Genomic DNA, 26,370 nt, shown 5'->3' on the forward strand with positions numbered 1-26,370 from the left:
TCAGAGGATCCAGGTTCAAATCCCAGCACTGTCATGGTGGCTTACAACCCTCTGTAACTCCAGCGCCAGGGATCCAAGGCCTCTTTTGACCTCCACAGGCTTCCGTACACTCTGGGTTTATTGTACTCACATGCATACATATCCCCAGGAACATACATACACACCTAAAACAAAGTAAATACTTTAAAAGGGAGAGAGAAGGAACAAGGATGTAGTTCACAGAAAGAAGAAAGTAAATTCTAGGAAGACTTGAAGCTGGTGGCCCAGGAGACAAAGCCTCAGAACCCATGCAGAGTCAAGCCCTGGGCTAAAATTTCTGATCTCGAAAGCCTCCCTATGGGAGTTACTACTGCTATTCTTGTCATTTTATGGGAAACACCTATACATAAAAAGGAACTCGGAGCTTGCTGGCTGACTGTCAGGCAGTGGAGAATGGGAAAGATGTCCTCTTACAGGGGAGGTTGGGAGGAACTGAGAGAGGGGGCCTTTTCCAGCTCTCTGTGGTGAGAGAGCTCTGGCCTTCTGAGGTTGGAGTGTGACACACAGGAACAAGAGGTGCCCCTCACCTATATGATCTTCTCCCTCCACAGGTGGCAGCCTATGGCGGGAAGCTACGGTACACCCTCTCCTATACATCCGGGCCACAGGGCAGCCCACTCTCCGACCCTGATATCCAGATTACGGTGAGCTCATTAGAATCCACAGTAGTCGGGCAGAAGAGAAAGTGGACGCCATGTTCCAAGTACCCAGCCAGCCAATATGGTGTCCTTGCCCCTACCTGACTGGCGACTCCCTAGATCTCAGCCTGGCTGCTGGCCATGGGGGCAGTGGGCAGGCACATGAGTTTGGGGGTGTTGGTAGATACTCCTGTCTTAAGTAGCCCTAAATGTCCTTCCTAACCTTTCTGGTGTCTCTGCAGGGCAATAACATCATGCTAGTTGCCTCCCAGCCGGCACTCCTGGGCCCAGAGAGGAGGAGCTATGAGATCATCTTCCGAGAGGTGGGTGGCACTTGGCTTTGATTGCTCGGGCACGCAGATCTCCAAGTTCAGGAGGCCTAGCCCAGAGATTTCCACCGACACTTGCTGTCCCTCTACACAGGAGTTCTGGCGGCGACCAGATGGACAGCCTGCGACCCGAGAGCACTTGCTCATGGCCCTGGCAGATCTGGATGAACTTCTGGTTAGGGCCACGTTCTCCTCAGTGCCGCGGGCAGCCAGTATCAGTGGTGTGAGCCTAGAGGTGGCCCAGCCAGGGCCCTCTGGTGGACCCCGAGCCCTCGAGGTGGAAGAGTGTCGCTGCCCCCCAGGCTATGTTGGCTTGTCCTGCCAGGTGGGTGTGTGTCTGGCTGGCCTGGCTGCATCTGCTCCAGTGCCATGGTTTGTGCAAAGTGATTGGCCAGTAACCATTGCTGTAGGCTGTAACTGCTCTGAGTTAGGCGGCTCCTGTTCTTACATTATTGCGGTCGCCCTCTAATAGCCAAGCCATCCCTTTAACTGCCAGAAGCAAACTGTCCAAGATACTCAAGGGCATACGGCCAACACGTGGAGGACTAACTTGAACCATGTGATGGACTCCAAAGTCTGTTTGTCTTAACCGCCAGCCAGTACTGCCTAAAGGATGGCATACCTTCAGTTGGGGAGATACACCAAACAAAGCCCATAAGACTCTCAGGGCTGAGACGCACAGGCCTCAGGCGCACAGCACGGAGCGATGGTGATGTGAGATTGAGGAGAAGCACATGGAGACCAGGCCTGCAGTCAGGTCACTGTGAATAGCCTAGAACAGGTCCCTTGGGGTGGGGAAGTCACACTGCTGTAGGTATGATCAGAGCCAGGCAGGGGCAATGCTTCTGTTGGATGTGAACAAAATGATCGAGAGAGGCATGGCGTACTGTGTAGAGAGAGCGTCAGCAAGGTGGGACAGAGGGCTGTCCCTTTGAAGCACCCGGGAGCCTCTGCTAGATGTTGCCTAAGCTTTGAGCTCCAGGTGGACAGGAGTTTACCCTACACACGGCATCGGCCCACTCGACATCAAATGAGGTGGCAGGACCCTTTGCAGGTGGGTGGCAGGGAGGTCAGGAGTGGGTACAAGCTGTAGCAAGCCCATGTCTCTACACTTCAACGTCCCTGTGCCTTTTCTGGGGCCACAGACTTTCCAAGTCCCGGTGCAGAGATTCACGCTCCTCAAAGATGCCAAGTTTGCCTCATTTGAAGGGGGAGCTGTTGGGAAGCACCTCTATGCCCTGTGCATACTGTTGTAGCTAAGCCCAAGAGATCCACCAGCTTACTGTGGAACGTGGAGAGGAGGCCTTTGGCTGCTTTGACAGAAGTGGGGCAGGGGGCAGAGGGAGGGAACTGCCTGCTCTCCAGACCTGGGATTCTTCATCTCCAACACCCGCCACGCTGCATGCTTCTCTCATCGCTAGGCCTGTTTGGTTTTGGGTTTAGTTTGAATTTTCAAGGTAGGGGATTGTGTAGCTCAGGCTAGCTTTGAGCTCAGTATATAGCACAGGCTACCCTTGAACATCACAGTCTCCCTGTCGCCACACCAAAAGTGCTGGGATTACAGGTGTGTGCCACCAGGCCCAGCAGAATTACTAACTGATGCATGCAAAACCAGTGATAGACTTTGGCAAGACGGCTTAGGTCGCAAAGGCGCTTGCCACAAATCGGACCTCAGTTTATCTCCCAAGACCTACATCGTTGAAGGGGAGACCTGACTCCTATAGGCTTCCCATTGACCTCCATACATACCCTGTGGCTCATACACACTCACACAAACACATGAATACATGCAGAAATACCTTCAAGGGCTCTTTCTCCCAAGTGATCGTTCCAGCTCACTTCCCCATTTAGCTGTGAAATGTTTCCATGAAGACCTTTCCCACCAGAATTTTCAGAAACCAAGGTCTTGAAGCGAGGCAGGTTCCCCATTTAAGGATATATTTCATCTCTCCGAGTTAACACTGCCTGAGCTCACCAAACCCTGTCTCCTTCTGGAGCCATGAGAGAAGAGAGACAGGATGCTCTGAGAGAGCTTATGGAGAGACACTGGCCTGGGATGCTCTTTTCTAGAGCCGATGGGGACTAGACGCCGGTCGGTGCAGGAGAAGGCTTGATCTGCTGGCTCTGGGTGGAACCCGTGGGCAATGGAGATCAACTTTCCTCTGTCCACTAGGACTGTGCCCCGGGCTACACTCGCACTGGGAGCGGACTGTACCTTGGCCACTGCGAGTTGTGCGAATGCAACGGTCACTCTGACCTGTGTCACCCGGAGACTGGAGCCTGCTCGGTGAGCTGCAAGCAGAGCTAGGCTGGGGGTGGACAATGGGATGGGAAAGGTCTCGGTAAGGTATGCCTTTACCAAGTTCACGGGAGAGCACCATCTGGGTGAATACAGCAGGCAAACACGGTAGGGAGTCCAGAACTATGGAATGCCATTCTTTGTAGAGGAAGCGGTAGTTCCTCATGGCTCACACCCAAATGGCTAATGCTATTGCAAAAGAGACAGGTTAACAGAGGCTTGGGGTTGTTGTTGTTGGTGGTGGTGGTGGTGGTGGTAGTGGTGGTAATGGTAGGGATCAAACCTTGGTAAATATACTTTCCCATGCATTTTTGGTGTAGTATGTGTATTATTAACATCCCACATGAGACTGTCTTTACATAAGGTGGTATATACTGCTTATTGGGTTTTTGGTTTTATTATGTATATGGGTGTGTTGCTTTGACCTCCTGACCCTCCTGCATCCCTCTCAATTGCTGATGTTGCCAACGCATCACTAGGCTCAGGAAGATGTTTTGATTTATTTAGGTCTCTATGGGGCATTCTTTTCAGCGTGACTGAGCTGTTAGGCATCCCTGTCATTAAATCCGTATGTCCTTCCACGACTCTTCTTTAAGACATGTCTGTAGGTGTCTAGTTTCTGGATCAGGGTGTTTGGATGAGTTTTGCTTTATGGCTGCTGTCTGACACCCTTGTGCCCTGCAGCGATGCCAGCACAACACTGCCGGTGAGTTCTGTGAGCAGTGTGCAACTGGTTACTATGGAGATGCTACGGCTGGGACTCCTGAGGACTGCCAGCCCTGCGCCTGCCCACTGACCAACCCAGAGAACATGTGCGTACTTTGCTCCGATCCAAGGGTGCACTAACTCCTGCTGGAAGGTGGGAGGCAAGCTGGGAGGAGAGGTGTTCGGGGCCTGACTTCTGCCTGTCTGCCCCAGGTTCTCCCGAACCTGTGAGAGCCTCGGAGCCGGAGGGTACCGTTGCACCGCCTGTGAACCTGGCTACACCGGGCAGTACTGTGAGCAGTAAGTAGAGAGTGGGGAGAGAACGGGTGAATGAGAGCCCTGCAGGGTGTGGCTCAGAAAAGTCTCTACCAGGTTCACTGTTCCAAACATGCATTCATGCCACCCTTGGGGTGAGCAGGTGCTTACGACTGTGTGCTCCAGGCATATGACTGTTCTTCCCCATTCCTCACATCAGCTGGAATTGGGATTAGCTTCTTGAATCCTTTGGGGTTGTTTGGTTTTGTTATTTTTATTTTTTTTTAAGATTTTTATTTATTTTTTTGTGAGCACACTGTCACTGTGTTCAGACACACCAGAAGAGGGCATCTGATCCCATTACAGATGGTTGTGAGCCACCATGTGGTGGCTGGGATTTGAACTCAGGACCTCTGGAAGAGCAGTCAGTGCTCTTAACCGCTGAGCCATCTCTCCAGCCCTTTGTTGTTAAGGCACAGGTCTCACTTTGTAGCCCAGGCTTCCAGTGTTGACACTGCGGATGTGTACGACCACCCCTGGCAACTTCTTGAATTCTTACTATTCAGATCTGTATGTTGCTGTTCCCTGTGTGCAGAACACTGTATGCACCAACTCCACCCCCTCCTGGTTAACTCCTCTCAGCCTTCAAAATTCAGCCTCTTGCATTTATTCAACACTTTTTGGAGGGTGGACAGGTTAAAACAGGGTCTCGGCATAAGCCTGGACTGGCCTCCAACTCTGTGTAATCCAGGTCGGCCTGAAATCTCAGTCTCCCAAACTACAGATGTGGGTTTTACCACGCAGGGCTCAGCACAGTTTTATTGAGCATCTACTGTGTGCCTGTGCAATGTGCTGAGGTGCCGGGGATAGCCTGGCAAACTGTGTCGGCCCTGTGGAGTCTGCAACCCAAAATAGACAAATGAGAGGAAAACCAGCTATGAGATAAACATTTCCGGACTTGATCTGTTCTCTGGAAGCACTGTGTAACATGCTCGAGAGGGACCCATGACAGCATACAGGTCATGTTTTGTATGTGACCTCATTTCTCCCTGAGTCCATGTCACCCCTGTTCCTTTCCCTCATTCTCACTGTACATAAAGTTTGTCCCAGACCAGAGACCTTACTGTGTCTCCTGTTGTGCCTCCACATAGAGCGTGGTGTCTGGGACATACTAGTTCCCTAATAAATGTTTTGAATGGATGCTTCTGTGGCATGTAACAGGTTTACCTCTCCATGGTTTAGCCCTCTGGCAACTTCTGTCAGCTCCTTGAGGCCCTGTGTTAGAGCTTCCAAGTCCCCAGAGTTCTTCTAGGACCCTGAATTCTTCCTCAGTATACCATGGGCAGCTGTCTGAGCCGACTCCTCAAGTTCACTGTGAGACATTAGATCCCTTGGGGCTTACAGAACTGGTCCCTGTTCCTCCTAACAGGTGTGCCCCCGGCTATGAGGGTAACCCCAATGTACAAGGAGGCCGGTGCCGGCCACTGAGTAAGTAGGACCATGGCCTAGGGTGGCGGGAGAGGGTGTTGTGGACCCTAGGGAGTGTGAGGGGGAAAGTTCTGAGGTCCAGGACTAAGGCTTTGGGAGATACTTATGCTGGTTTTTTTTTTGTTTGTTTGTTTGTTTTGTTTTTTTTTTTTGTTTTTTTTTTTTTTTTTTTTTTTTTTGTTTTTCTGGCTGAATGGCCTTCTTCTGCTACTCCATTAGCAAAAGAGTCCCTGGAGGTTCAGATCCACCCCTCTAGGAGCGTGGTTCCCCAAGGCGGTCCACACTCCCTGAGGTGCCAGGTCAGTGGGAGTCTGCCTCACTACTTCTACTGGTCCCGTGAAGATGGGCGGCCCTTGCCCAGTGGTACTCAACAGCGGCATCAAGGTATTCACGCACCTATCTCCCCCTCTGTCCCATGAGTCAGCCCTGTTCCTGTCCTACTGGGGGTGTTGTGGAGCTGGACTTTGACAACTCTCTCCTTTACCCCAGGCTCTGAGCTCCACTTCCCTAGCGTGCAGCCCTCCGACGCCGGTGTCTACATCTGTACCTGCCGAAATCTGATTCACACCAGCAACAGCAGGGCTGAGCTACTGGTTGCTGGTGAGTCCGCACTTCCCTGTCCCCACTAGAATGTGCCTAGAGAGGACCGTGGCTGCTGGACAAGGATATTAGTTTCGGAGAAGCTGGGAGGGGATGTCACACCTGTTCCTGAGGCAGAATCCACAGGACTCACTGTGGTCCATAAGGCTGAAGGGGAAGATGCTGCCTTGGGTCTGGGAATAATTTACTGAGCTGAGGAAGGCTCAGCCTGTAAAGTGTCTTTAGTTGGGCTCCCCAAAGCAGAGATACTGTAGGGTTCTAACAAGGAAGGGGAGCAGAGAAGAGAATGTGTCCGACAGGGAGGACATGGTCAAGTGAATGGCCACTATAAGCTGATTTTTCTGAGCTGTTTAATGAGGATGAGGAACTTGGGAACTCCAGAGTCACTGTGTCCTACCTGTCTGTGTGTGCCAGCTTGTCTTGGTCATTAGCCGAGTTTAACTCAGAACGGGACCTGGATAGGACCTATCAAGCTCCAAGGCCAACCTGTTAAGCTCAAGAGGAAGGGCGGGAAAAGCCGGGAGAGAAGCCAATGAGATTGGAGGAAGTAGGGAGGAGGTGTCCAGGATGCAAGCTGGAGCAAAGGCTTCTGGGAAAGCTGCTCATCCAACAGTCTATAGAAAATATGGTATAGGCAGGGAAAAGACATGAAGGTCGGACTCTGACAAGACTGGTTGACAGAAGTGGGAATGTGAGCAGACACACGGAACATGGGGAAACTTCCAAGAACCATGGCTCTGAGCAGGGTGCCATGGCACCTACCTTTAAGGCCCATGCCCAGGAGGCTGAGGCAGGTGGATCTCCAGATGGAGGCCAGCCTGGACTATGTAAGCAAGACCCTGTCTAGGAGGGAAGAAAAGTCTTAGCTCTGACGAGAGGTCAAGTAAGCATCTGGAAATACATGAAACTTGATGGGGATGTTTTCAGACATGGAAATTTCTAGAACAGATCAGTGAGTGAAGCAGGCAGCAGGGATGGATATGGTGTAGGAGGAAGTCCTCAGGAAGGACCCAGAGCTCTGCAGTACAGGGTGACAAGAGCATGGTCACATCTTTCAGGGACCAAGGGAGACTTCAACTATGTGAGGGGGAGGGGTAGACTTCACAGGGAAGGGTTAGACACTGGATGGGCACAGAAATACACCTGACTGTCGGGTTCTGTCTTCTAAGCAAGTGGGCTTTAAGGTGGGAGGGTGGGTTGGCAGGCTGAGGGAGCTGGAACTAAGAAATAGCTGTCTCCGAAACACAAACCGGAAGCAAATGAAACATGAAGTGTTGGGAGCTCATCTGTGGCCTGGGATGATGAACTGGGGCCAGTATGCTGGGACTGGACCACATGCTGGCTGCTCGGTGTCAACAGGGAGAGACTGGCTAAGGTTCAGCCAGGAAGGGTCAGGGAGGCACCAGGAAGTGGGAAGGCATCCCAGCTGTACTAGGAAGAAAGAAATGTCCAAAGGAGGTGGGCCAGGGATGTGGCTTAGCTAGCAGAGGGCTTACCAACCATTCGCACAAAACCCGGGTGTGTGACTGGAAATATGGCTCAGTGGTTAAGATCATATGTTGATCTTTAGTGTAGGCCACTTACAGACACCAGTAACTCCAGCTTTAAGAGGATCCGATACCCTCTTCTGGCCTCTGTAGGGACCTATACTCACATGTGCACAGATCCACACACACACACACACACTATACATATATATTATTATCAATATATAACTATATATACATTTATATTTTATATGTTATATATAGTTATATTGCATATTTATATTATATATTAGAATATATATTATATTAAAACTAGATGTAGATGTGGTGGCACAAACCTGTCATCCCAGCACTTGAGAGGTTGAGGCAGGAGGATCAAGAATTTAGTGTCATCCTTAGCTACAAAGAAATTTGAAGCTAGCCTACAGTACCTGAGACTCCATGTCCAAAGAGAGAGTACTTGAGGTGCAGAGGCAGGAGGATCTCCATGAGTCTGAGGCCATCCTGGTCTCCATAGTAAGTTCCAGGCCAGCCAGGGAAACGGAGGAAGACCGATCTCATAGGAGGGGTGGGGAAAGCCGGCCTAAGAGGAAGTGGCACAGAACCACGGTGTGGAGCTCACTGGAGACTTCCCACTCACAGAGGCTCCCAGCAAGCCCATCACAGTGACAGTGGAGGAACAGCGGAGCCAGAGCGTGCGGCCCGGAGCTGACGTCACCTTCATCTGCACGGCCAAGAGTAAGGTGAGCCAACTAAGAGCAGTGGGGGAAGTTTTCTCCCTGGCTCCCTGAGCCCACACATGTCCCTCACCTCACTGCTTTGCAGTCACCAGCCTATACCCTGGTGTGGACCCGTCTACACAACGGGAAGCTACCATCCCGAGCTATGGATTTCAACGGCATCCTGACCATTCGAAACGTGCAGCCAAGTGACGCGGGCACCTACGTGTGTACTGGCTCCAACATGTTCGCCATGGACCAGGGCACAGCCACACTGCATGTTCAGGGTATGCCTTGTTGTGATCCAAGCCCGGCCCTGGGGTTCCCCCTACGTGTTCTAGGCACTGAAGAAGTGGGTTACAGCAGGACAAACTGTATCTCAGCCCTCCTGAGGTGTATGTCCTAGTTGAGGTGACCGTAGTGAGAGAAAAGACCCAGACACTTGTGCAGGGTCGGGAGGGACTGGAGGGTGAGAAGTGAGGGGAAGATGGTGGAACCTATAATCCCAGTAGCTGGAGGTTGAGGCAGAAGTACTGTGAAGCTGAGGAGTCGGGACAGCATTGTGAAACCTCAGAAAGAGGAGGGAGGGAGTCAAAGGGCAGGTCTTAGGTAAGGAAGCAACAGGGTCCTTGATGTTTCCAAAGCCCTCACCGACCTCACCTCCACTCCCACCCCCATCTTCACCCCTGCATGGACGAATGGCTATGCAAGACTAGAATGGAAACAGACTGGCAAGGGCTATAGCTGTGAGTTGGAGGACAGTCCCCACCCTGACGTCATCCTTGCTCTCTCGTTAGTCTCAGGGACCTCCACTGCCCCTGTGGTCTCCATACACCCACCACAGCTTACTGTGCAGCCCGGACAACAGGCTGAGTTCCGCTGCAGTGCCACGGGGAACCCCACCCCCACTCTGGAATGGATAGGTGAGACCGGATGTCCTGGGTAAGGAGGACGGGGCCGGTCCCAGGGTTTGCTGACCCATGTCTCCCCACCAGGGGGTCCTAGTGGCCAGCTTCCTGCGAAGGCTCAGATCCACCAAGGGATCCTGCGTCTCCCAGCCATCGAGTCCTCCGATCAGGGCCAGTACCTGTGCCGTGCTGTCAGCAGCGCTGGGCAGCATGTGGCCAGGGCCATGCTTCAAGTGCATGGTGAGAGGGGGCAGGCCTTGAGTGGGGAGGGGGGATGGGACAGCCTCAGAGAGGCATTCTCACGTGGGTTCTGTCTTCAGGGGGCAGTGGGCCCAGGGTCCAGGTGAGCCCTGAGAGGATCCAGGTGCACGAAGGCCACACGGTGAGGCTGTACTGCAGGGCAGTAGGGGTACCCAGTGCCAGCATCATCTGGAGGAAGGAGGGAGGCAGCCTGCCTTCACAGGTGAGCCAGCCTGGCTATCCCAGCATTTATCCGCCTGTCCCTCCGTGTTCTTACCCTCCCTCAGGATCCCTGAACCTCCTCCTACTTAGACTCTATACTCCAGTCTGGCACCCCACTCACCCCTTTACACCCTAATTTCGGGGTCTATGATCCAGTAGTGACTCTATTCTAATAGTCCGCCCCCCCCCCAACTCATCTTGGTGTAAGGCTTGATCCTTCCAAGTCTGCCCTGGCCCCTGACAAGTACCTGAGCCTTCTCTCCACGTGGCAGGCCCGCTCAGAGAACACAGACATTCCCACACTGCATATCCCAGCCATCACAGCCGCCGACGCTGGCATCTACCTCTGTGTGGCCACCAGCCCCACAGGCACCGCCCAGGCCCGCATTCAGGTGGTCGTCCTCTCAGGTACGGGGCCTCCCTCCGGGGTTGGCATTGTGGGTAAGTATGGGTGAGCCGAAGCTCTCAGAGGCATGCTTACTCCGCTGTGGCTACAGCCTCAGGTGCCAGCTCGGTGCCAGTCAGGATCGAGTCCTCGTCGCCATCCGTGACTGAAGGACAGACACTTGACCTCAACTGTGCGGTGATGGGGTTGACCTACACCCAGGTCACATGGTACAAGCGAGGGGGTAGCCTGCCTCCCCATGCCCAGGTAGGAGGCTTTTCCAGCCTGGGGCTGGTACTCTGAGACAGAGGCACAGGCTGTGGATAGCCTATGAGTGGAGGGGGGGCGTGGGTAGTGGGGAGGTGTGGGGGGGTCTTTGTGCTTCAGCTGCTGAGCCGTCCTGTAGGACCAGGACATTTCCCTTCCTCCTGGCACCCAGCATAGGGAGAATGACTCCGAGTAGAGCCTATGAGTTGGATGACTGAACCACTGTGGCTCAGAGGGAGGTGTAAGCATAGCTTGCCGCTTCATCCTTATTCACTTTGCCCAACCCGGCCCAGGTCCACGGCTCCCGGCTGCGGCTCCCCCAGGTCTCACCAGCGGATTCTGGAGAATATGTGTGCCGAGTGGAGAGTGACTTGGGCCCTAAGGAGGCTTCTATTGTTGTCTCTGTCCTTCACAGCCCCCATTCAGGTCCCAGCTACACCCCAGGTGAGGTGCCAGCTGGGCTGACAGGGACAGAGCCATAGGCTCTCCCCAACACAGAGAAGGATGCCTGTGATCTCCTTGGGGCCATCAGGATGCAGGGACATCCTGTCAGCCTCTGCTGCATGCTCCGGAAGCCAACAGGCTGGGGGTGGAGTAAATGCTGATCTTGCTTGTCTCAAGCTCCAGAAGGTTCTCCCTGCAAACAGTAGTGTTGGCTTCCACACTGAGTCAGGAGTTAGGCTGATATGGGTTCAAATCCCAGCACTTACCCTTCATCAACCCTGAGATAGTTCTTTGACCTCTGGTGACCTCATTTTCCTGCTCTGGGTATACTGTACATCTTGTCCCCTTGAGGTCATCAGGGTAACAGAGTCCCGAGGGCACTCAGTGCTCAGGGTGTCAGAGGTTCAAGGCTGGGCCTCTCTAACCACCTTCTCTGTGCCCAGCCACCAGCAGCACCCCACCCATCCGCATCGAATCCTCGTCCTCCCATGTGGCCGAAGGACAAACCCTGGATCTGAACTGCGTGGCGCCTGGGCAGGCCCAGGTGACATGGCGTAAACGTGGAGGCAGCCTTCCCGCCCGGCACCAGGTAAAGCCTCCCTAGGGCCAGCCTGCTAGAGGGGACGGATGAGTACACTTTAAGCCCTGCCTCAACCCCAATCCACCCCATTCGCAGACCCATGGTCCCCTGCTGAGACTACACCAGGTGTCCCCTGCCGACTCAGGCGAGTATGTCTGCCATGTCGTCCTGGGCTCTGAGCATGTAGAAACCTCTGTCTTGGTCACCATCGAACCTGCTGGGTCCATCCCTGGTGAGTGGCCCCCGGTGACACAGAAAGTTGCAAGATGCAGAAGACTTTCAGGGTGTGGCATTCCTATCTATGACTCCTAACGCTAGCTGGGGACAGGCGACCACCTGGGCTCTGGCTTCAAGGCCCTGTCTAGGCAGACTGCTTTGTGTGAATGACCCAGATCTTCCATCAAACTCTTCTTGGCCAAGTCTCTCCCTTGGTCTCCTGCCTCCCTTCTCCCTCCTAGCCTTATGGCCTGCCTGTCTTACTTACTCTGTCTGTCTGTCTTCCAGCTGCCTGCTGTGAAGAAAACTTGGGCTCTTCATCAGAGTTAATGAGCTCAGGGCCTCAAGACAGGGCTGTCAAATTTCTGAAAACGGGGCCTGACCCTAGATTACATCTGACCTCAGATTACAAGGCTGAGCCAGCTCCAAGAGGGAGGAGTTTTAACCCTGTCTCTTGGGAAGTATCTGTTACCTTCCCCCTGTCCCCACAGCCCCTGGACCTGTCCCTTCTGTCAGAATTGAGTCCTCGTCCTCCACAGTGACTGAGGGTCAGACGGTGGATCTCAACTGTGTGGTAGCAGGACAGGCCCACACACAGGTCACATGGTACAAGCGTGGGGGCAGCCTGCCTGCCCGGCATCAGGTACTCACTCCTAGGATGTGGGTGGTAGGCTATATAGGGGTCCTGCTGGGCTCTGGGAAGCTCTCTTATGTTTCTGTCATGGCTGGCCAGGTCCGCGGCTCCCGCCTGTACATCTTCCAGGCTTCCCCAGCAGATGCAGGAGAGTATGTTTGCAGGGCAGGCAATGGGCAGGAAGCCACCATCACAGTCACGGTCACGGGCAACCAAGGGGCCAACTTTGCCTACCGTGAGTAGCCTACTCAGCTGGGCTGCGATGTCGAAGGAGGGGAGAGGCTGGGGCAGCTCTCGAGAAGATGTCTGACTGTGACTTTTCCTCCAGCCCCGGGGAGCACCCCACCCATTCGCATTGAGTCCTCTTCCTCTCACGTGGCCGAGGGTCAGACGCTGGATCTCAACTGTGTGGTGGCCGGACAGGCCCACGCCCAGGTCACATGGCACAAGCGAGGAGGCAGCCTCCCTGCCCGGCACCAGGTAGAGGATAAGGGGTGCAAAGGAGTCACGAAGAAGAAGGGAGATTCTGAATGGGAATGGTAGCGTGGGCCCCATCACTCAGGTGTGTTCCCAAAGCCAGTGCCTAGGTATGAATCACAGTCTACTACCCTGAACTTAGGCCACTTGCTCAGCCTCTCTGTGCTGTAGGTTCCGGGTCTACAAGAAGATAGTGATCCGTGTGCTCAGAGTGGTCTCGGGACCAAGTTCAGTTTTGTGTTTTTGTTTGGCTTGTGTGTAGTGTGCCTAGCTATCCTTGTGGCTTATGTGCTGTGCCGGCATTTGCAACCTTTGGATCCCACTGACTGCAGCGCACCTCTGTGGGGGAGGGGGTGTTTACAATCCCCAGAGCAGAGCTGCACCGGCTCTTGCCTAGGAGTGGAGGGTGTGTGCTTAGCATTGGTGCAGTGTGGGAGAAACGTGTGCCACTTCTCCAGGGGCTTCTCCTAGAAGCCCCCACTCCTAGGACAAGACCCAGCTGACCCAGAGCTGATGGCCAAACCATGGAGCTAAAAGAGGGCAGCAGTTCACAGATTATGAGTATTGTGTTGGGGTCCTGGGAGGAATCCCAATGATGTCATCCTCTCTTGGCCAGACCCATGGCTCCCTGCTGCGGCTGAACCAGGTGTCTCCTGTGGACTCGGGAGAATATGTGTGCCGAGTGGAGGGAGGTCCCGTGCCTCTGGAGAGCTCTGTCCTGGTCGCCATTGAACCTGCAGACTTTGTGCCTGGTAAGTAGCCAGATTGGGAGGGGACGGAAGAGAATAGAACTGGATACCCCACATGGAGGCTCCTTGCTGCAGCCATGGCAAGACCTGGAGACAGCACCCCATGAGTCCAGGGGTCCCTGCCCCCCTCTCACACCCGTCTCTCAGCTGCTGAAGACCAACACTCTGCCCCCTCTGTTGCTAGCACTAGGCGTCACCCCTCCAGTCCGAATCGAGTCATCTTCCTCCCACGTGTCAGAAGGACAAAGCCTGGATCTGAACTGCCTTGTTGCTGGGCAGACTCACCCCCAGATCTCCTGGCACAAGCGTGGGGGCAGCCTCCCTGCCCGGCATCAGGTAGGAGATGGGAAGCTAAGGAAGAGCCTAAAGAGCCCTCGTAGCCCGGAAGTAAGAGGCACTGGCTGTGAGTTCAAGCATATTACAGCAGTTCAGATGCACTATGCCACTTGCCTGCTGAGTTACCTTGGGCCAGTTGCTTCACTTCTCTGGTCCTTAAGATCATCTGTCAAGTAGACGACCATATCATGAGTGCTGGCCTCGTGTGCGTCTGGTGGCAAGCCCCAGGGGACCTAACGGGTCCTAACCTGGGCAATCACTAACTGACTGGGCTGGGAGGGAGGTGGAGAAGGCAGCCAGTCTGGTGGGTGACTACCATGCTGGTCTCTGAACCTTGCACCTCTGACCCCCTTCTCCCAGGTACACGGCTCGAGGCTGAGACTGCTCCAGGTGACCCCAGCCGACTCTGGGGAGTATGTGTGCCGAGTCGTCAGTGGCTCGGGCACCCACGAAGCTTCTGTCCTTGTCACTATCCAGCAGCACCTCAAACCCTCCCACTGTGAGTGTCTTAGGGATGGCAGTGAATATAGCAGGGCCTGTGAGGGGTCCGGCTGCACCCACAGCCTGTATTCTGTCTCCTCGCAGCCCAGAGCGTGGTGTACCCCGTGCGCATTGAATCCTCGTCACCTTCACTGGCCAATGGGCATACTCTGGACCTGAACTGCCTGGTTGCCAGCCTCACCCCCCACACCATCACCTGGTATAAACGTGGAGGCAGCTTACCCAGTCGGCATCAGGTAGGAAGTCCAGAGTGGATTCTAGCCCCTGGCCTTGCAGTCATTCAGTCACTCAACAAGCACTGAGCATCTCCTCTAGGTAGGCTTGGGTTGGCACTAGGGTATAGACCCAGCCTGCAGGTCCTGGTTCCAGTTCCTCGGAAGAGGTTGCTGGAGCCACTGCTGAGCCCTGTAGAGTAAGACAGGTGTCAGCCCACATGCAGCTGTTGGTCTCAAGGGAAGCTGGCATTCTAAATGACAGAAGTAACAAGTAGGACCCACTGTGGGCTCTCAGTAGGCCTTTGGAGGGGTGAGGTATAGGAAAATCACAAAGACTAGAGGCTCCTTCCACGGGACCCATAGAGTGTCACACTAGGAGCCTCAAGAAGGCACTGCTGGGCACCTGAGCCAGGTTGGGAGCGGGGGACTTCCGACATCTGGCGTTCACACCTAGCAGTACTTGGGTGCTGTTTCCATTCGCTGCCCTCTTCCCTCCAGATCGTGGGCTCCCGCCTCCGGATCCCTCAAGTGACCCCAGCAGACTCCGGAGAGTACGTGTGTCACGTCAGTAATGGTGTTGGCTCCCAGGAGACCTCTCTCATTGTTACTATTGAGAGCAGGGGGCCGTCCCATGGTGAGAATGTGGTAAACAGGGACTGGGAAAGTGAGCACTGGGGAGTCAGTGGTCAGCACTGTCATTGTTGCTTGACTGTATTCTCACCCCCCCCCCTTGCTCTGGCCCCAGTGCCCAGTGTCTCCCCGCCAATGAGAATTGAGACCTCATCTCCCACGGTGACGGAAGGACAGACCCTGGATCTGAACTGTGTGGTGGTCGGGCGGCCCCAGGCCACCATCACATGGTACAGGCGTGGGGGCAGCCTGCCACACAAGCACCAGGTACTGAGAAGAACTGTAGCCCTTGGATCTCTCGGGGCGGCGCGACTCATGCCCGGGGCCCTCCATCGATCTGGACTTTGGGTAGTAGACAAGAGACATCCAGCAGGCTAGGGAGACAGCTCAATTGGTAGAGTTATGCTTTACATGAGGATTTCCTCCCAAGCCCAACAGTAAGCCAGGAGTTGTGCTGTGATCCAGAAAAATCCAAACCATTCCAGTCTATGTGGGGACCTGAGTTCAGATCCCAGCACTCACGTGTAAGTGTTAGCCAGGCATTTTTCTGCACCTACCTGTAATCCCAACACTGAAGTGGGCAGGGACAGAATGCTTCTGGGCCTTGCTGGCTGCCAGTCTACAAGGCCAAAACTCAGCCTCAAAGCAACCATGCTAACAGCAATAGTGGGGGATCCCTGGTGCCCTCCTCTGGCCTTTTTGTGCATGTACAGGCACATGTACATTTACTGACACTACCCTCATACCCTACAGACTCCCCAAAACACATATACACGGAAATAAACAAAAGAAGATATAGCCTCAGCAGGCTTGGCAAGGGAGTTAGAATCAGGGACCCTGTGGCTGCTGACCCCAGCTCTGTCCCTGCCCTATTTCCACCTGTCCCAGGCCCATGGCTCTCATCTACGGCTACACCAGATGTCGGTGGCTGACTCCGGCGAGTATGTGTGCCGAGCCAACAACAACATTGACGCCCAGGAGACCTCCATCATGATCTCTGTCTCCCCCAGCACCAACAGCCCCTCTGGTGAGTCTGACCCCTGATCCAGGAAAGGGACAGAAAGACATAGCTCCCTAGGAAGAGGAACCTCGAGTTGAGGCCCACAGACCCGGGTGTAGGCGAAAGCGGGGTGGAACTTGAGTTAGAGCCCACATAAAAACGCTGGGTGTGATGCCCAAATGCTTGTTGCCCTGGTGTGGGGGAAACAGAGACAGGAGGATTAATCTGCCAGCCAGTTCAGCTTGCCTGGTGAGCATTCTAGGCCATTAAGAGAACGTATCTCAAAAAGACAAGATTTGGCCAGCCTGGGCTACAGAGTGAATCCCTGTCTCCAAAATAAATACACAAATAAATGTAAACAAATAAATAAAATCAGGATGCGTGGCTCTGAGAAACAGAGAAACAACACCTAAGGTTGGCCTATTGCTGATACACACACACACACACACACACACACACACACACACACACACACATCACACACCACACCACACACACTCACACAAGCACACAGTTACATTTTATGTCAAACATGACAGCTTGGACCTGTAAAGAAAGAAAGGAAGGAAGGAAAGAAAAGAAAGAAAGAAAGAAAGAAAGAAAGAAAGAAAGAAAGAAAGAAAGAAAGTCCAAGGTGCTAGAGAAATGGCTCAGCAATTAAGAGCATTGACTGCTCTTCCAGAGGTCCTGAGTTCAGATCCCAGCAACCACATGGTGGCTCACAACCATCTGTAATGGGATCTGGTGCCCTCTTCTGGTGTGTCTGAGGACAGCTATAGTGTGTTCATAAATAAAATGAATAAATATTTTTTAAAAAAATAGAAATAAATAAATAAAATTCACATGAAGGAACATTTCCATCATAACAGAATATGGGATTGTGACGGTTAAATGAGTTAGTCAAGGATGCGGGCCCTTCGAGCACAGCCTAGCACACTATTGGTGCTTGTCAAGGGGTATCTGAGACTGCCTTGGGCTACAGGCTTGGTGTGTTATGGATTCTCAACCTCACTTGAGAATCTGACTCAGGCCATCCTGCTCTCCTCTGTCCTTAGCCCCCGCCAACCCTGCATCCATCAGAATCGAGTCTTCATCTTCACATGTGGCCGAAGGACAGACCCTGGATCTGAACTGTGTGGTCCCTGGGCAGGCCCATGCCCAGGTCACATGGCACAAGCGAGGGGGCAGCCTCCCCACTCATCATCAGGTATGAACTAGAAATGAAATGAGAAGTGTTGTCTGGGAGCCCCGGTTGCTCTGCCCCAGAGGGAGGCCTGAGAGCCCTTCAGGGGATGCCTCGCACCCCTGAACAGGAGGCTGGACCCTGGCTGCCAACCCTCCAGGGCTCTTGCTTGACATCTTACTCCTGTTCCTTTCACTCTGTCCCATCCCTGGCCAGGCCCACGGCTCAAGGCTGCGGCTGTACCAGGTGTCCCCAGCTGACTCGGGCGAATATGTGTGCAGCGTTCTGAGCAGCTCTGGTCCTCTGGAGGCTTCCGTCCTGGTCTCCATTACGGCAGCCGCCTCTAACGTCCACGTGCCTGGTGAGGGTCCCTGTACGGGTCTGGCAAAAGAGACAAGGGAGAGAGAGCAGCTGAGTTGGGCAAGTGAAAAGCTCTTTGAGACCTGGAAACAAGTAGGCATCTGATTGCAGACTTCTGCCTCCTGCCTCTTGGCCACCCTTGATGTTACAGAACAGACGGCCAGGCTGTGTGGTGTGGGTCCTGTCTCACTAAGGGCTGGAAAACATAAGTTTGCTAGTGTGGCATCAGTGGACTTGGGTCTTAATGTCCCCACCTGGGGATGTCACACAAAGAACTTTGCCTCTTCATATTGCTGTCCCCAACGGGAAAGGATAGTGGGGTTCCTACCCTCTGCCATCTCACTGAACAGTGAGGTCCCTAAGGCCTGGGCTTGTCCTACAGGGTGTTAGCAGTCATCTGAGGTGGCTCTCAGGGAGTAGGTACTAGTTGTGGTACAGCAACAACTGTGGCACCTCAGACCTGTTGTGGTTCGTGGTAGGTCGAGCTAGGGTGGGGCCAAGGACTTCAGGGTTTTAACAGTGATGTAATTAAAGGAAAACACAGGAAATAATAATGCGGAACTGGGACCCGACCATGATGGGAACTCCCAGCAGAAGCCATGTCTGAGTTGTAAAGTGCCCAGATACCAATCCTCACCGTATACATGTGAAGTACATTTCATCCTCTTCTCCGTTTTACGGTTGAGGAAAGCGGGGGGGGGGGGGGGGGGGGCTTTCCAAAGATCACACATTAAATGGCTGTGCTGGGAGCTGACCTCTTGCAGCTTGGCCCCAAGGTCTGAGTTCTTAGCTGCCATCTTACTGGAGATTGGGGAGTGTCAGCTACTCTGTCGAGGGGCCTGGCATGGTGACTCCGAGAGTTCAAAGTTGCCTGGGGTGGAGGTGGGATGGACTAGGAAAAAGAGGACCAGGGAGCTCTATCCTCCATATCTGAGTGGCTTGAAAGAGAAAGAAACCCTCGAATCCAGTCTACACAGTAGAGCACCCGGTGAGAGGCCAAGAGGCCTTAATCACTGACCCCTAGCTGTGTCCTGGCCCCAGGTGGAGTCCCGCCCATCCGCATCGAGACCTCCTCTTCCCGAGTCGCTGAGGGACAGACCCTGGATCTAAGCTGTGTGGTTCCTGGGCAGGCCCATGCTCAGGTCACATGGCACAAACGTGGAGGCAGCCTGCCCGCTGGGCACCAGGTACAGAGCCTGGGAAGAGCAAGCATATGCCCCCTCCTCATTTCCCGAGTCCATCCCCGAAGGAAGGTTAACCCCAGCAGTCAATGATAGTTTGGGGGACTTTGTACAGCCACTAGAGACAAGTGGTTGCCAGTAGATTAGACACAAAGCAGTCCCCAACACCTTTCTATAAGAGAGAACACTTCTTCAAGGCCCTACTTCCTGAACAGTACAGAGTTTTGCATAACGCAGGGGAGCCCAGCCCTTCCCCACTCTCTTCCCTCTGTGCAGGTCCATGGCCACGTGCTAAGGTTGAATCGTGTGTCCCCAGCGGACTCTGGCGAGTACTCATGCCAAGTGACTGGCAGCTCAGGTACCCTGGAGGCTTCAGTCCTGGTCACCATCGAGGCCTCTGAGCCCAGCCCTATCCCTGGTGAGTGACAAGTGACTGTGGGTGAGGCACTCCTCTCTACCTTAAGTTCTGGGATTGCAGGCACTTGTCAGCACACCTGGCTGGGTTGGGCATTTGGTTTTGCTATGGCTGATGATCAAGCCCACCCAGGTCAAAGCTCCCATGATCTGTGTCTGGGTTGCTAGTCCTTTAGTCCTGTGTCTCAAGAAGACACTGCAGACCCAGGGAAGGGACTTCCTTGGTCAATATGGCTCAGCCATGTCACCTCTAAAAGAATCACCACAGTTAGGCCCTTGACCTCAAACCAGGGGCCTTAGCTGTTTTCCATCTCTGTGCCCACAGCCCCGGGACTGGTCCAGCCCATCTACATAGAATCTTCCTCCTCCCACTTTGCTGAAGGGCAGACTGTGGATCTGAAATGTGTGGTACCAGGGCAAGCCCATGCCCAGGTCACATGGCACAAACGAGGGAGCAGCCTGCCTGCTCGTCACCAGGTAACTAGGTCAGGATGCGGAGAAACCCAGGGTAGGCACAGTCTCACAGTCTCCTCTGTGCCTACGCCTCACGCAGACCCATGGGATCATAGGAGCCAGGTATCTGTCAGAGAATTGTTCCCTAGACCAAGAGACAGTTGCTGAGAGACCTGGGCTTCCCCCCTCCCCACCCCCACTAGCCTTGTTTGGCAGCTAGCATTTGAACGTGTTTCCTCCTCAGTAAAGAGAGTGGGTGGGTTTCAGAGATTCTGTGCAGGAAGCTCCTTCAGCCCCACAGCTAGAGGCCTAGCTCCCGAGTCTCCTGGAGAAACAGTCTCACTTGGGAACTTGCCTCATTGTCCAGAACCCTTGATGGCTTCCTTCTCTTTTTTCTCTGGCAGACTCACGGCTCCCTGCTGAGGCTCTACCATATCTCCCCTGCTGACTCTGGCGAGTATGTGTGCCAAGTGGCTGGTAGCTCCCGCCCTGAGCATGAGGCTTCCTTCAAGATCACCGTACCCCCCAGTGAAGGGTCATCTTACCGTGAGTGTGGGGAATGCCAGGAGTGGGAAAGAGAGACTCAAGCCTAGGGAGGGCCTACTCGGGTAGAGCCAGCCTACCCAGCTGAGTCTAGTATCTGACCATGCAGGCCTCAGAAGCCCTGTCATCTCCATTGAACCACCAAGCAGCACAGTACAACAGGGCCAAGATGCCAGTTTCAAGTGCCTTATCCACGAGGGAGCAACACCCATCAGCCTTGAATGGAAGACTCGGAATCAAGAGTTGGAGGGTGGGTGGCAGACGGCCTAGGCTGGAGGGAAGAGGAAGGGCCATCCAGTGTGGTGGTCAGGGTCCATACCATATTCTTAAGTCACTCTGAGTAAGGCTTGAACCCACCCATGTAATAATGGAGCAGGACCCAGGAGACTCCAAGGACTCCCACTTTCTGCCACCTTTGATTTTAATCCCATGCCCAGGCACAAATGATCGACAGTGGGCTACTTGTCCCTGGCCTTCCTTTTTTTTAGTGTCGATGTGATAAAATACCCAGATGAGAGCAACTGGGGGCTTTGGGGGAGGACTTATTTCAGGTCCCAGCTTAGGGGATGTAGTCCATCAAAGCAGGGAAGCCAAGGCGGCAAGAGCTTGAAGCAGCTGCTCCTGAGCATCCACAATCAGATGGCGGAGAGGAATGAATGAATGAATGAATGAATGAATGAATGAATACCCCTGTTTGGCTCACACTCTCTTTTCATAAAGTCCAGAATTCTTTGTTCAAGAAATAGCTTTCTTCGCGGGTAACTCGAGACTTCCCACGCCAATTAACCTATTCCAGATAACCCCTCATAGGCCTGTCCCCTAGATCATTCTAGAACCTGTTGAGAGACAGCTGATACTAACCTTCACATGTTCTCAATGCAACTCTATAGACAATGTCCACATCAGCCCCAACGGCTCCATCATTACCATTGTGGGCACCCGGCCGAGCAACCATGGAGCCTATCGGTGCGTGGCTTCCAATGCCTATGGCGTGGCCCAGAGTGTCGTCAATCTCAGTGTGCATGGTAAGAGACACCAACCAGTGGATCTGCCCCTTTTCCAGCACACTTCCTCCATGTTTAAAGCCTGCCCCACCACCGCCCACCCTGTAGGTTAATTTTCACACATGTGGTGTTCAGCTGTGGACTCGGATGTAACCCACAGCTCTGCGTGTCATTTTCCTCTCAGGGCCCCCGACCGTGTCTGTGCTCCCTGAGGGCCCTGTGCATGTGAAGATGGGCAAGGACATCACCCTGGAGTGCATCAGTTCTGGGGAGCCCCGCTCTTCCCCACGTTGGACCCGACTCGGCATCCCCGTCAAGTTGGAGCCACGGTTGTTTGGGCTTATGAACAGCCACGCGATGCTGAAGGTGAGCTTGGCTTGTTCTGTGTGTGCACCTGAGGTCCTTTCTAAGATCTGACTGAAGCAGGTGTCTAGAAGGGGCATAAGTAGATGGGCAGAGAAAGGTGGAAGACGGAAAGGAAGGAGGAATGGCTCAGAAGCCGGGGTGGTCAGGTGACTGAGTGATAGGTAGGTTGGTACTTAAGCAGGTGAATTGACTCACGGGAAGTTGGGAGGGTGAACCATCCGGCAGCACACAGAGGAGCTAGAAAAGAAGGCATCTGGGGAAATGTAGCTCAGTTTGGAAAGGGCTTGCCTACCATGAACCAAATCCTGCCTGCACTTGAAGTATTCAGGGTGTGGGAGGCAGGAGGCTCAGGAAATCATGATCATCAAGGGTAGAGTTCGAGGCTAGCCTGGGCTCCTTGAGACCACTGCTCAGAAAACAAGGAGTAATCACCATTCAAAGGAAGGGATCCATGCTTATGTTTTCTGCTGTGCGCCCCCAAAGCTGACTTCTTTCTTTTAGATCGCATCAGTGAAACCATCAGATGCAGGCACCTATGTGTGCCAAGCCCAGAATGCCCTAGGCACAGCACAAAAGCAGGTGGAGCTGATCGTGGACACTGGCATGGTGGCCCCGGGTGCTCCACAGGTCCAAGTTGAAGAAGCTGAGCTGACCTTGGAGGCTGGACACACGGCCACTCTACACTGCTCAGCCACAGGTGTGGTGTGGTGGGGACCCACAGAAAGGCAGATCAGTACTGCTCCTGGGCTTGGACTGCATCTGAAGATTTCCACATCCCAGAAACATCCGCTTAGCCACTCCCTGGAGGGACGGGTCACTTAGAACCTTTCCCTATCACCCCTATGCTTGATTGGTCACTGGGACAACCTAGTGACCAGTGCTATCTTCAACCCCATAGGCAACCCCCCACCCACCATCCACTGGTCCAAGCTTCGCGCACCCCTGCCCTGGCAGCACCGGATAGAAGGCAACAAACTGGTCATTCCCAGGGTGGCCCAGCAGGACTCAGGACAGTACATCTGTAACGCCACCAACTCTGCTGGGCATGCTGAAGCTACTGTTGTCCTGCACGTGGAGAGTAAGGCTTCCACACCCTGTCCTCAGACTTCCATCAGTGTTCCATGGAGGTCTATGTTCTCCTGCCATCTTCCTCCTCCGGCAGAACCTCAGGATCCCCATCCATCTCGAATCTAGAGGATTCCAGTGCCTGCCCTGGTGCCACCCATGTCTCTCCCCTTGGACCCTTCATTACACTACAAAGAACCAGCTTCCTACAGTGACCTCTGCCCTTTCCCACCTGGTCTCTTTGTGTGTCCTTTAGGTCCTCCATATGCCACCATAATTCCCGAACATACCTCAGTGCAGCCAGGGAAACTGGTTCAGCTGCAATGCCTGGCTCATGGCACACCCCCACTCACCTACCAGTGGAGCCGTGTGGGCGGCATTCTCCCTGAGAAGGCTGATGCCAGGAACCAGCTGCTGCGCCTGGAGCCCACGGGCCCTGCAGACTCCGGCCGCTATCGCTGCCAGGTCTCCAACAAGGTGGGCTCTGCTGAGGCCTTTGCTCAAGTGCTGATCCAAGGTAAGCAACTGGGAGTCTCAGTGGGAAGCCAGAAATCAAATTCCCCACAAGCTTTTACTTGACCGAGTATACACTTGGGATACAAAGGCCCCAGATGGTTTACCCATCCTCAGCGAGCGTCCATCTCTAAGGCCCGAGGCAGCTTGCATACCCAGGAAACCCCTCCCTCCATTCCTGTTCACCCTAGCTTTTGGCCTTCTCTCTATGTACTCTATACTTACAGGAAAGTTACATCACTTGCCAGACAGGGAGGACACTCCATGTAGGGCCTGGACCGCGCTGCCCCAGAAAACCCCCAAGCTTGTCCTCCATAGGCCCAGAGAAAGTAAACACGTGACTGAAACAGAACAAGTGACAGGGCCATCTTTCACAAGACCAGGATCCCAGTGTGTCTTTGATGACTCTAACATCCTCGTGGCCTCCTACAGAGCCACACAAGCCTTTGGACAGGAAATTCTAGGATCGGAAAAGCACCTAGCTTACTACTGGTCAAGAGCCTGGACCATGGCCTCAGAGCCTCAGAGACAACTTTTGCTAAGTTGTCTCACCTTGATCCTCAGTGTTTCTTTCATGTTTTTAAAGAGAAAAAGGTGGGGGGGGGGGGCTGGAGAGACGGCTCAGCAGTTAAGAGCACTGACTGCTCTTCCAAAGATCCTGAGTTCAATTCCCAGCAACCACATGGTGGCTCACAACCGTCTGTGATGAGATCTGATCTGGTGTGTCTGAAGATAGTGACAGTGTACTTAAATATAATGATAAATAAATAAATCTTGAGAGAGAGAGAGAGAGAGAGAGAGAGAGAGAGAGAGAGAGAATGTGTCCCCTTCTCATTCTTGTCTTAAGCCACCCTTCCTACCCAAGGATCCAGACTCTGAGACACAGAGCCCAGCCCCACAGTGGTTCTTACATGCGTCAAATGCATGCCTAAGTGAGCAAACAGGCGAATGGTTCTGTACTGAAAGGACTTTGAAAGTCCTTGAATTATTGAGATGAGGGTGTCCTGGTACCCTGCGCATCAAGGATATGACGTGTGTACAAAAGAACTGTTGGTGTCAGATGTGACGGTGTGCACCTTTGTCCAAGCTCATCAAGACCCTGGGCTGAGGGAGCACTTGAGCGTAGGAGTCCAGCACCAGTCTGGCCAGCAGAGTCCTATCATAAAACCTCATGTGGTTAGGCTGGGTTTGTGGCTCAGTGGGTGGAGAGTGTGTTTAACGTACAAGTTCAATCCCCGGCACCACACTGACTAGATGTGAGGACACCTGCCTGTAAGCCCAGCATTCGGGCAGGGAAATCAAAAGTTCAAAGTTCAAGGTCATCCTCAGTGAGACTGAAGATGACCTGTGCTACATGAGACCCTGTCTCAATCATTCGATGAATAAGTGAATCTTACATGTCTCCACAGGCTCCTCTGGCGAGCTCCCTGACACTTCCATCCCAGTAGGATCTACACGCACCGTGCAAGTCACTCCTCAGCTAGAGACCAAGAACATAGGGGCCAGCGTTGAGTTCCACTGCGCTGTTCCCAATGAGCATGGCACCCACCTTCGTTGGCTCAAGGAGGGCGGTCAGCTGCCTCCTGGACACAGTGTACAAGATGGAGTCCTCCGGTGAGTCCCGTGTTGGGCGAGGACTGGTCTCAGCCCTTCCTAAGGCTCACTGAGACTGAGTCACTTTACCTGCCTATGGGGCCCACCTCAGAACAATGTCCTTGAGTGACCTTAACTCCTTAGTCCTCACATCTGTAAGTTATGGAATTGAGGTGCTGTTGTCCCCAATATGCTCAATGCTTTCCTTGCGCCCCGAAGGCCATCTGCTAAGAGTGGACATTATTCCTTTGCTTCCGGTTCGGCTTGCTTTTTGGTATTAGATTTCTGAGACCAGGCCTCACTCTGTAGCTCAGGCTGGCTTGAAACTCACTGTGTAGATCAGATTGGCCTCTTAACTAGCTGTGATCCTCCTGCCTCAGTCTCCCAAGTACTGGGATTACAGGTGTGAGCCACTGTGCCCATCTCTGCATTCCTACTATTATTAAAGGCTCCGGTGTCGGAGGTCTGCAGCTCAGTCACCGTGAGACCTTGAGCCAGTGTGACAGTGAGCCTTAGAGCAGAAAATCTGTCTGAGATGGGTGTGGGAGCCGCGCCTCCTGGCACAGGCCTGTAATAGGGAGGCTGAAGGAGGAAGAGCCTTAGTTCAAGGCTACAGAGAGAATTAAGGTCAGCCTGCACAATATAATTGAGAGCATGTTTCAAAATAAATAGTGAAAATCGAAAAAAAAAGTAGCTTAGTGGTTAAAGCACTGGCCTGCTGTGGTGAGGCCTAAAGTTCAGTTATACAGATAGATGATAAGTGGGTAGATAGTTTAGATAGATAGATTATATATAGATGATAGGTAGATAGATAGATTATATATAGATGATAGGTAGATAGATAGATTATATATAGATGATAGATATATTAGATTATATATAGATAATAGATTATATATAGATGATGGGTAGATAAATAGATTATATATAGATGATAGATTATATATCGATAATAGATTATATATAGATGATAGAGAGATACTAGATAGATGGATGGATGGATAGATAGACAGACAGATAATAGATAGATAGATGGATAGATAGATGGATGGATGGATGGATGGATGAATGGATGGATGGATAGATAGATAGATAGATAGATAGATAGATAGATAGATAGATAGATAATGTGGTATGGTATATCATCCTGCCCACCCGCATCCTGGTCTCTGATACTGGCCCTGGATCTGGTCTTATGTTTGTGTATGCTATGCATATCTGCATGTGTGTCTGTACGTGTGCATACTCATGTACTTGTATGTAGATCAGAGGGCAATTTGCAGGAGTCAGTTCTTCTCTTCCACCATGTAAAACCCAGGGATTAAACTCAGG

At 53.0% G+C, this 26,370-nt stretch overlaps 1 protein-coding gene across 8 annotated transcripts in view; it reads left to right on the forward strand.

Moving 5' to 3' along the window:
- Nucleotides 1-26,370, forward strand: part of HSPG2 (heparan sulfate proteoglycan 2) — a 94,622-nt gene that overhangs the window by 56,307 nt on the left and 11,945 nt on the right. For all 8 annotated transcript variants that reach the window (XM_080921417.1, XM_080921418.1, XM_080921420.1 and 5 more), the window contains 42 exons: nucleotides 591-683; nucleotides 920-1,000; nucleotides 1,101-1,331; nucleotides 3,180-3,293; nucleotides 3,990-4,117; nucleotides 4,224-4,310; nucleotides 5,695-5,753; nucleotides 5,973-6,137; nucleotides 6,243-6,353; nucleotides 8,483-8,583; nucleotides 8,666-8,846; nucleotides 9,357-9,482; nucleotides 9,555-9,707; nucleotides 9,788-9,930; nucleotides 10,202-10,337; nucleotides 10,427-10,581; nucleotides 10,875-11,025; nucleotides 11,469-11,614; nucleotides 11,702-11,837; nucleotides 12,313-12,464; nucleotides 12,555-12,690; nucleotides 12,784-12,935; nucleotides 13,549-13,684; nucleotides 13,866-14,017; nucleotides 14,378-14,516; nucleotides 14,603-14,754; nucleotides 15,232-15,367; nucleotides 15,479-15,630; nucleotides 16,252-16,390; nucleotides 17,419-17,570; nucleotides 17,763-17,907; nucleotides 18,948-19,093; nucleotides 19,364-19,505; nucleotides 19,827-19,978; nucleotides 20,359-20,500; nucleotides 20,607-20,747; nucleotides 21,388-21,522; nucleotides 21,686-21,867; nucleotides 22,369-22,564; nucleotides 22,766-22,945; nucleotides 23,189-23,449; nucleotides 24,855-25,059. In XM_080921417.1, the coding sequence (XP_080777543.1) occupies nucleotides 591-683; nucleotides 920-1,000; nucleotides 1,101-1,331; nucleotides 3,180-3,293; nucleotides 3,990-4,117; nucleotides 4,224-4,310; nucleotides 5,695-5,753; nucleotides 5,973-6,137; nucleotides 6,243-6,353; nucleotides 8,483-8,583; nucleotides 8,666-8,846; nucleotides 9,357-9,482; nucleotides 9,555-9,707; nucleotides 9,788-9,930; nucleotides 10,202-10,337; nucleotides 10,427-10,581; nucleotides 10,875-11,025; nucleotides 11,469-11,614; nucleotides 11,702-11,837; nucleotides 12,313-12,464; nucleotides 12,555-12,690; nucleotides 12,784-12,935; nucleotides 13,549-13,684; nucleotides 13,866-14,017; nucleotides 14,378-14,516; nucleotides 14,603-14,754; nucleotides 15,232-15,367; nucleotides 15,479-15,630; nucleotides 16,252-16,390; nucleotides 17,419-17,570; nucleotides 17,763-17,907; nucleotides 18,948-19,093; nucleotides 19,364-19,505; nucleotides 19,827-19,978; nucleotides 20,359-20,500; nucleotides 20,607-20,747; nucleotides 21,388-21,522; nucleotides 21,686-21,867; nucleotides 22,369-22,564; nucleotides 22,766-22,945; nucleotides 23,189-23,449; nucleotides 24,855-25,059 (6,122 nt within the window). The remainder of the gene's footprint in view (nucleotides 1-590; nucleotides 684-919; nucleotides 1,001-1,100; nucleotides 1,332-3,179; nucleotides 3,294-3,989; nucleotides 4,118-4,223; nucleotides 4,311-5,694; nucleotides 5,754-5,972; nucleotides 6,138-6,242; nucleotides 6,354-8,482; nucleotides 8,584-8,665; nucleotides 8,847-9,356; nucleotides 9,483-9,554; nucleotides 9,708-9,787; nucleotides 9,931-10,201; nucleotides 10,338-10,426; nucleotides 10,582-10,874; nucleotides 11,026-11,468; nucleotides 11,615-11,701; nucleotides 11,838-12,312; nucleotides 12,465-12,554; nucleotides 12,691-12,783; nucleotides 12,936-13,548; nucleotides 13,685-13,865; nucleotides 14,018-14,377; nucleotides 14,517-14,602; nucleotides 14,755-15,231; nucleotides 15,368-15,478; nucleotides 15,631-16,251; nucleotides 16,391-17,418; nucleotides 17,571-17,762; nucleotides 17,908-18,947; nucleotides 19,094-19,363; nucleotides 19,506-19,826; nucleotides 19,979-20,358; nucleotides 20,501-20,606; nucleotides 20,748-21,387; nucleotides 21,523-21,685; nucleotides 21,868-22,368; nucleotides 22,565-22,765; nucleotides 22,946-23,188; nucleotides 23,450-24,854; nucleotides 25,060-26,370) is intronic.

The sequence above is a fragment of the Micromys minutus genome (genome assembly GCF_963924665.1).
Source record: "Micromys minutus genome assembly, chromosome: 9".
Lineage (NCBI taxonomy): Eukaryota > Metazoa > Chordata > Mammalia > Rodentia > Muridae > Micromys > Micromys minutus.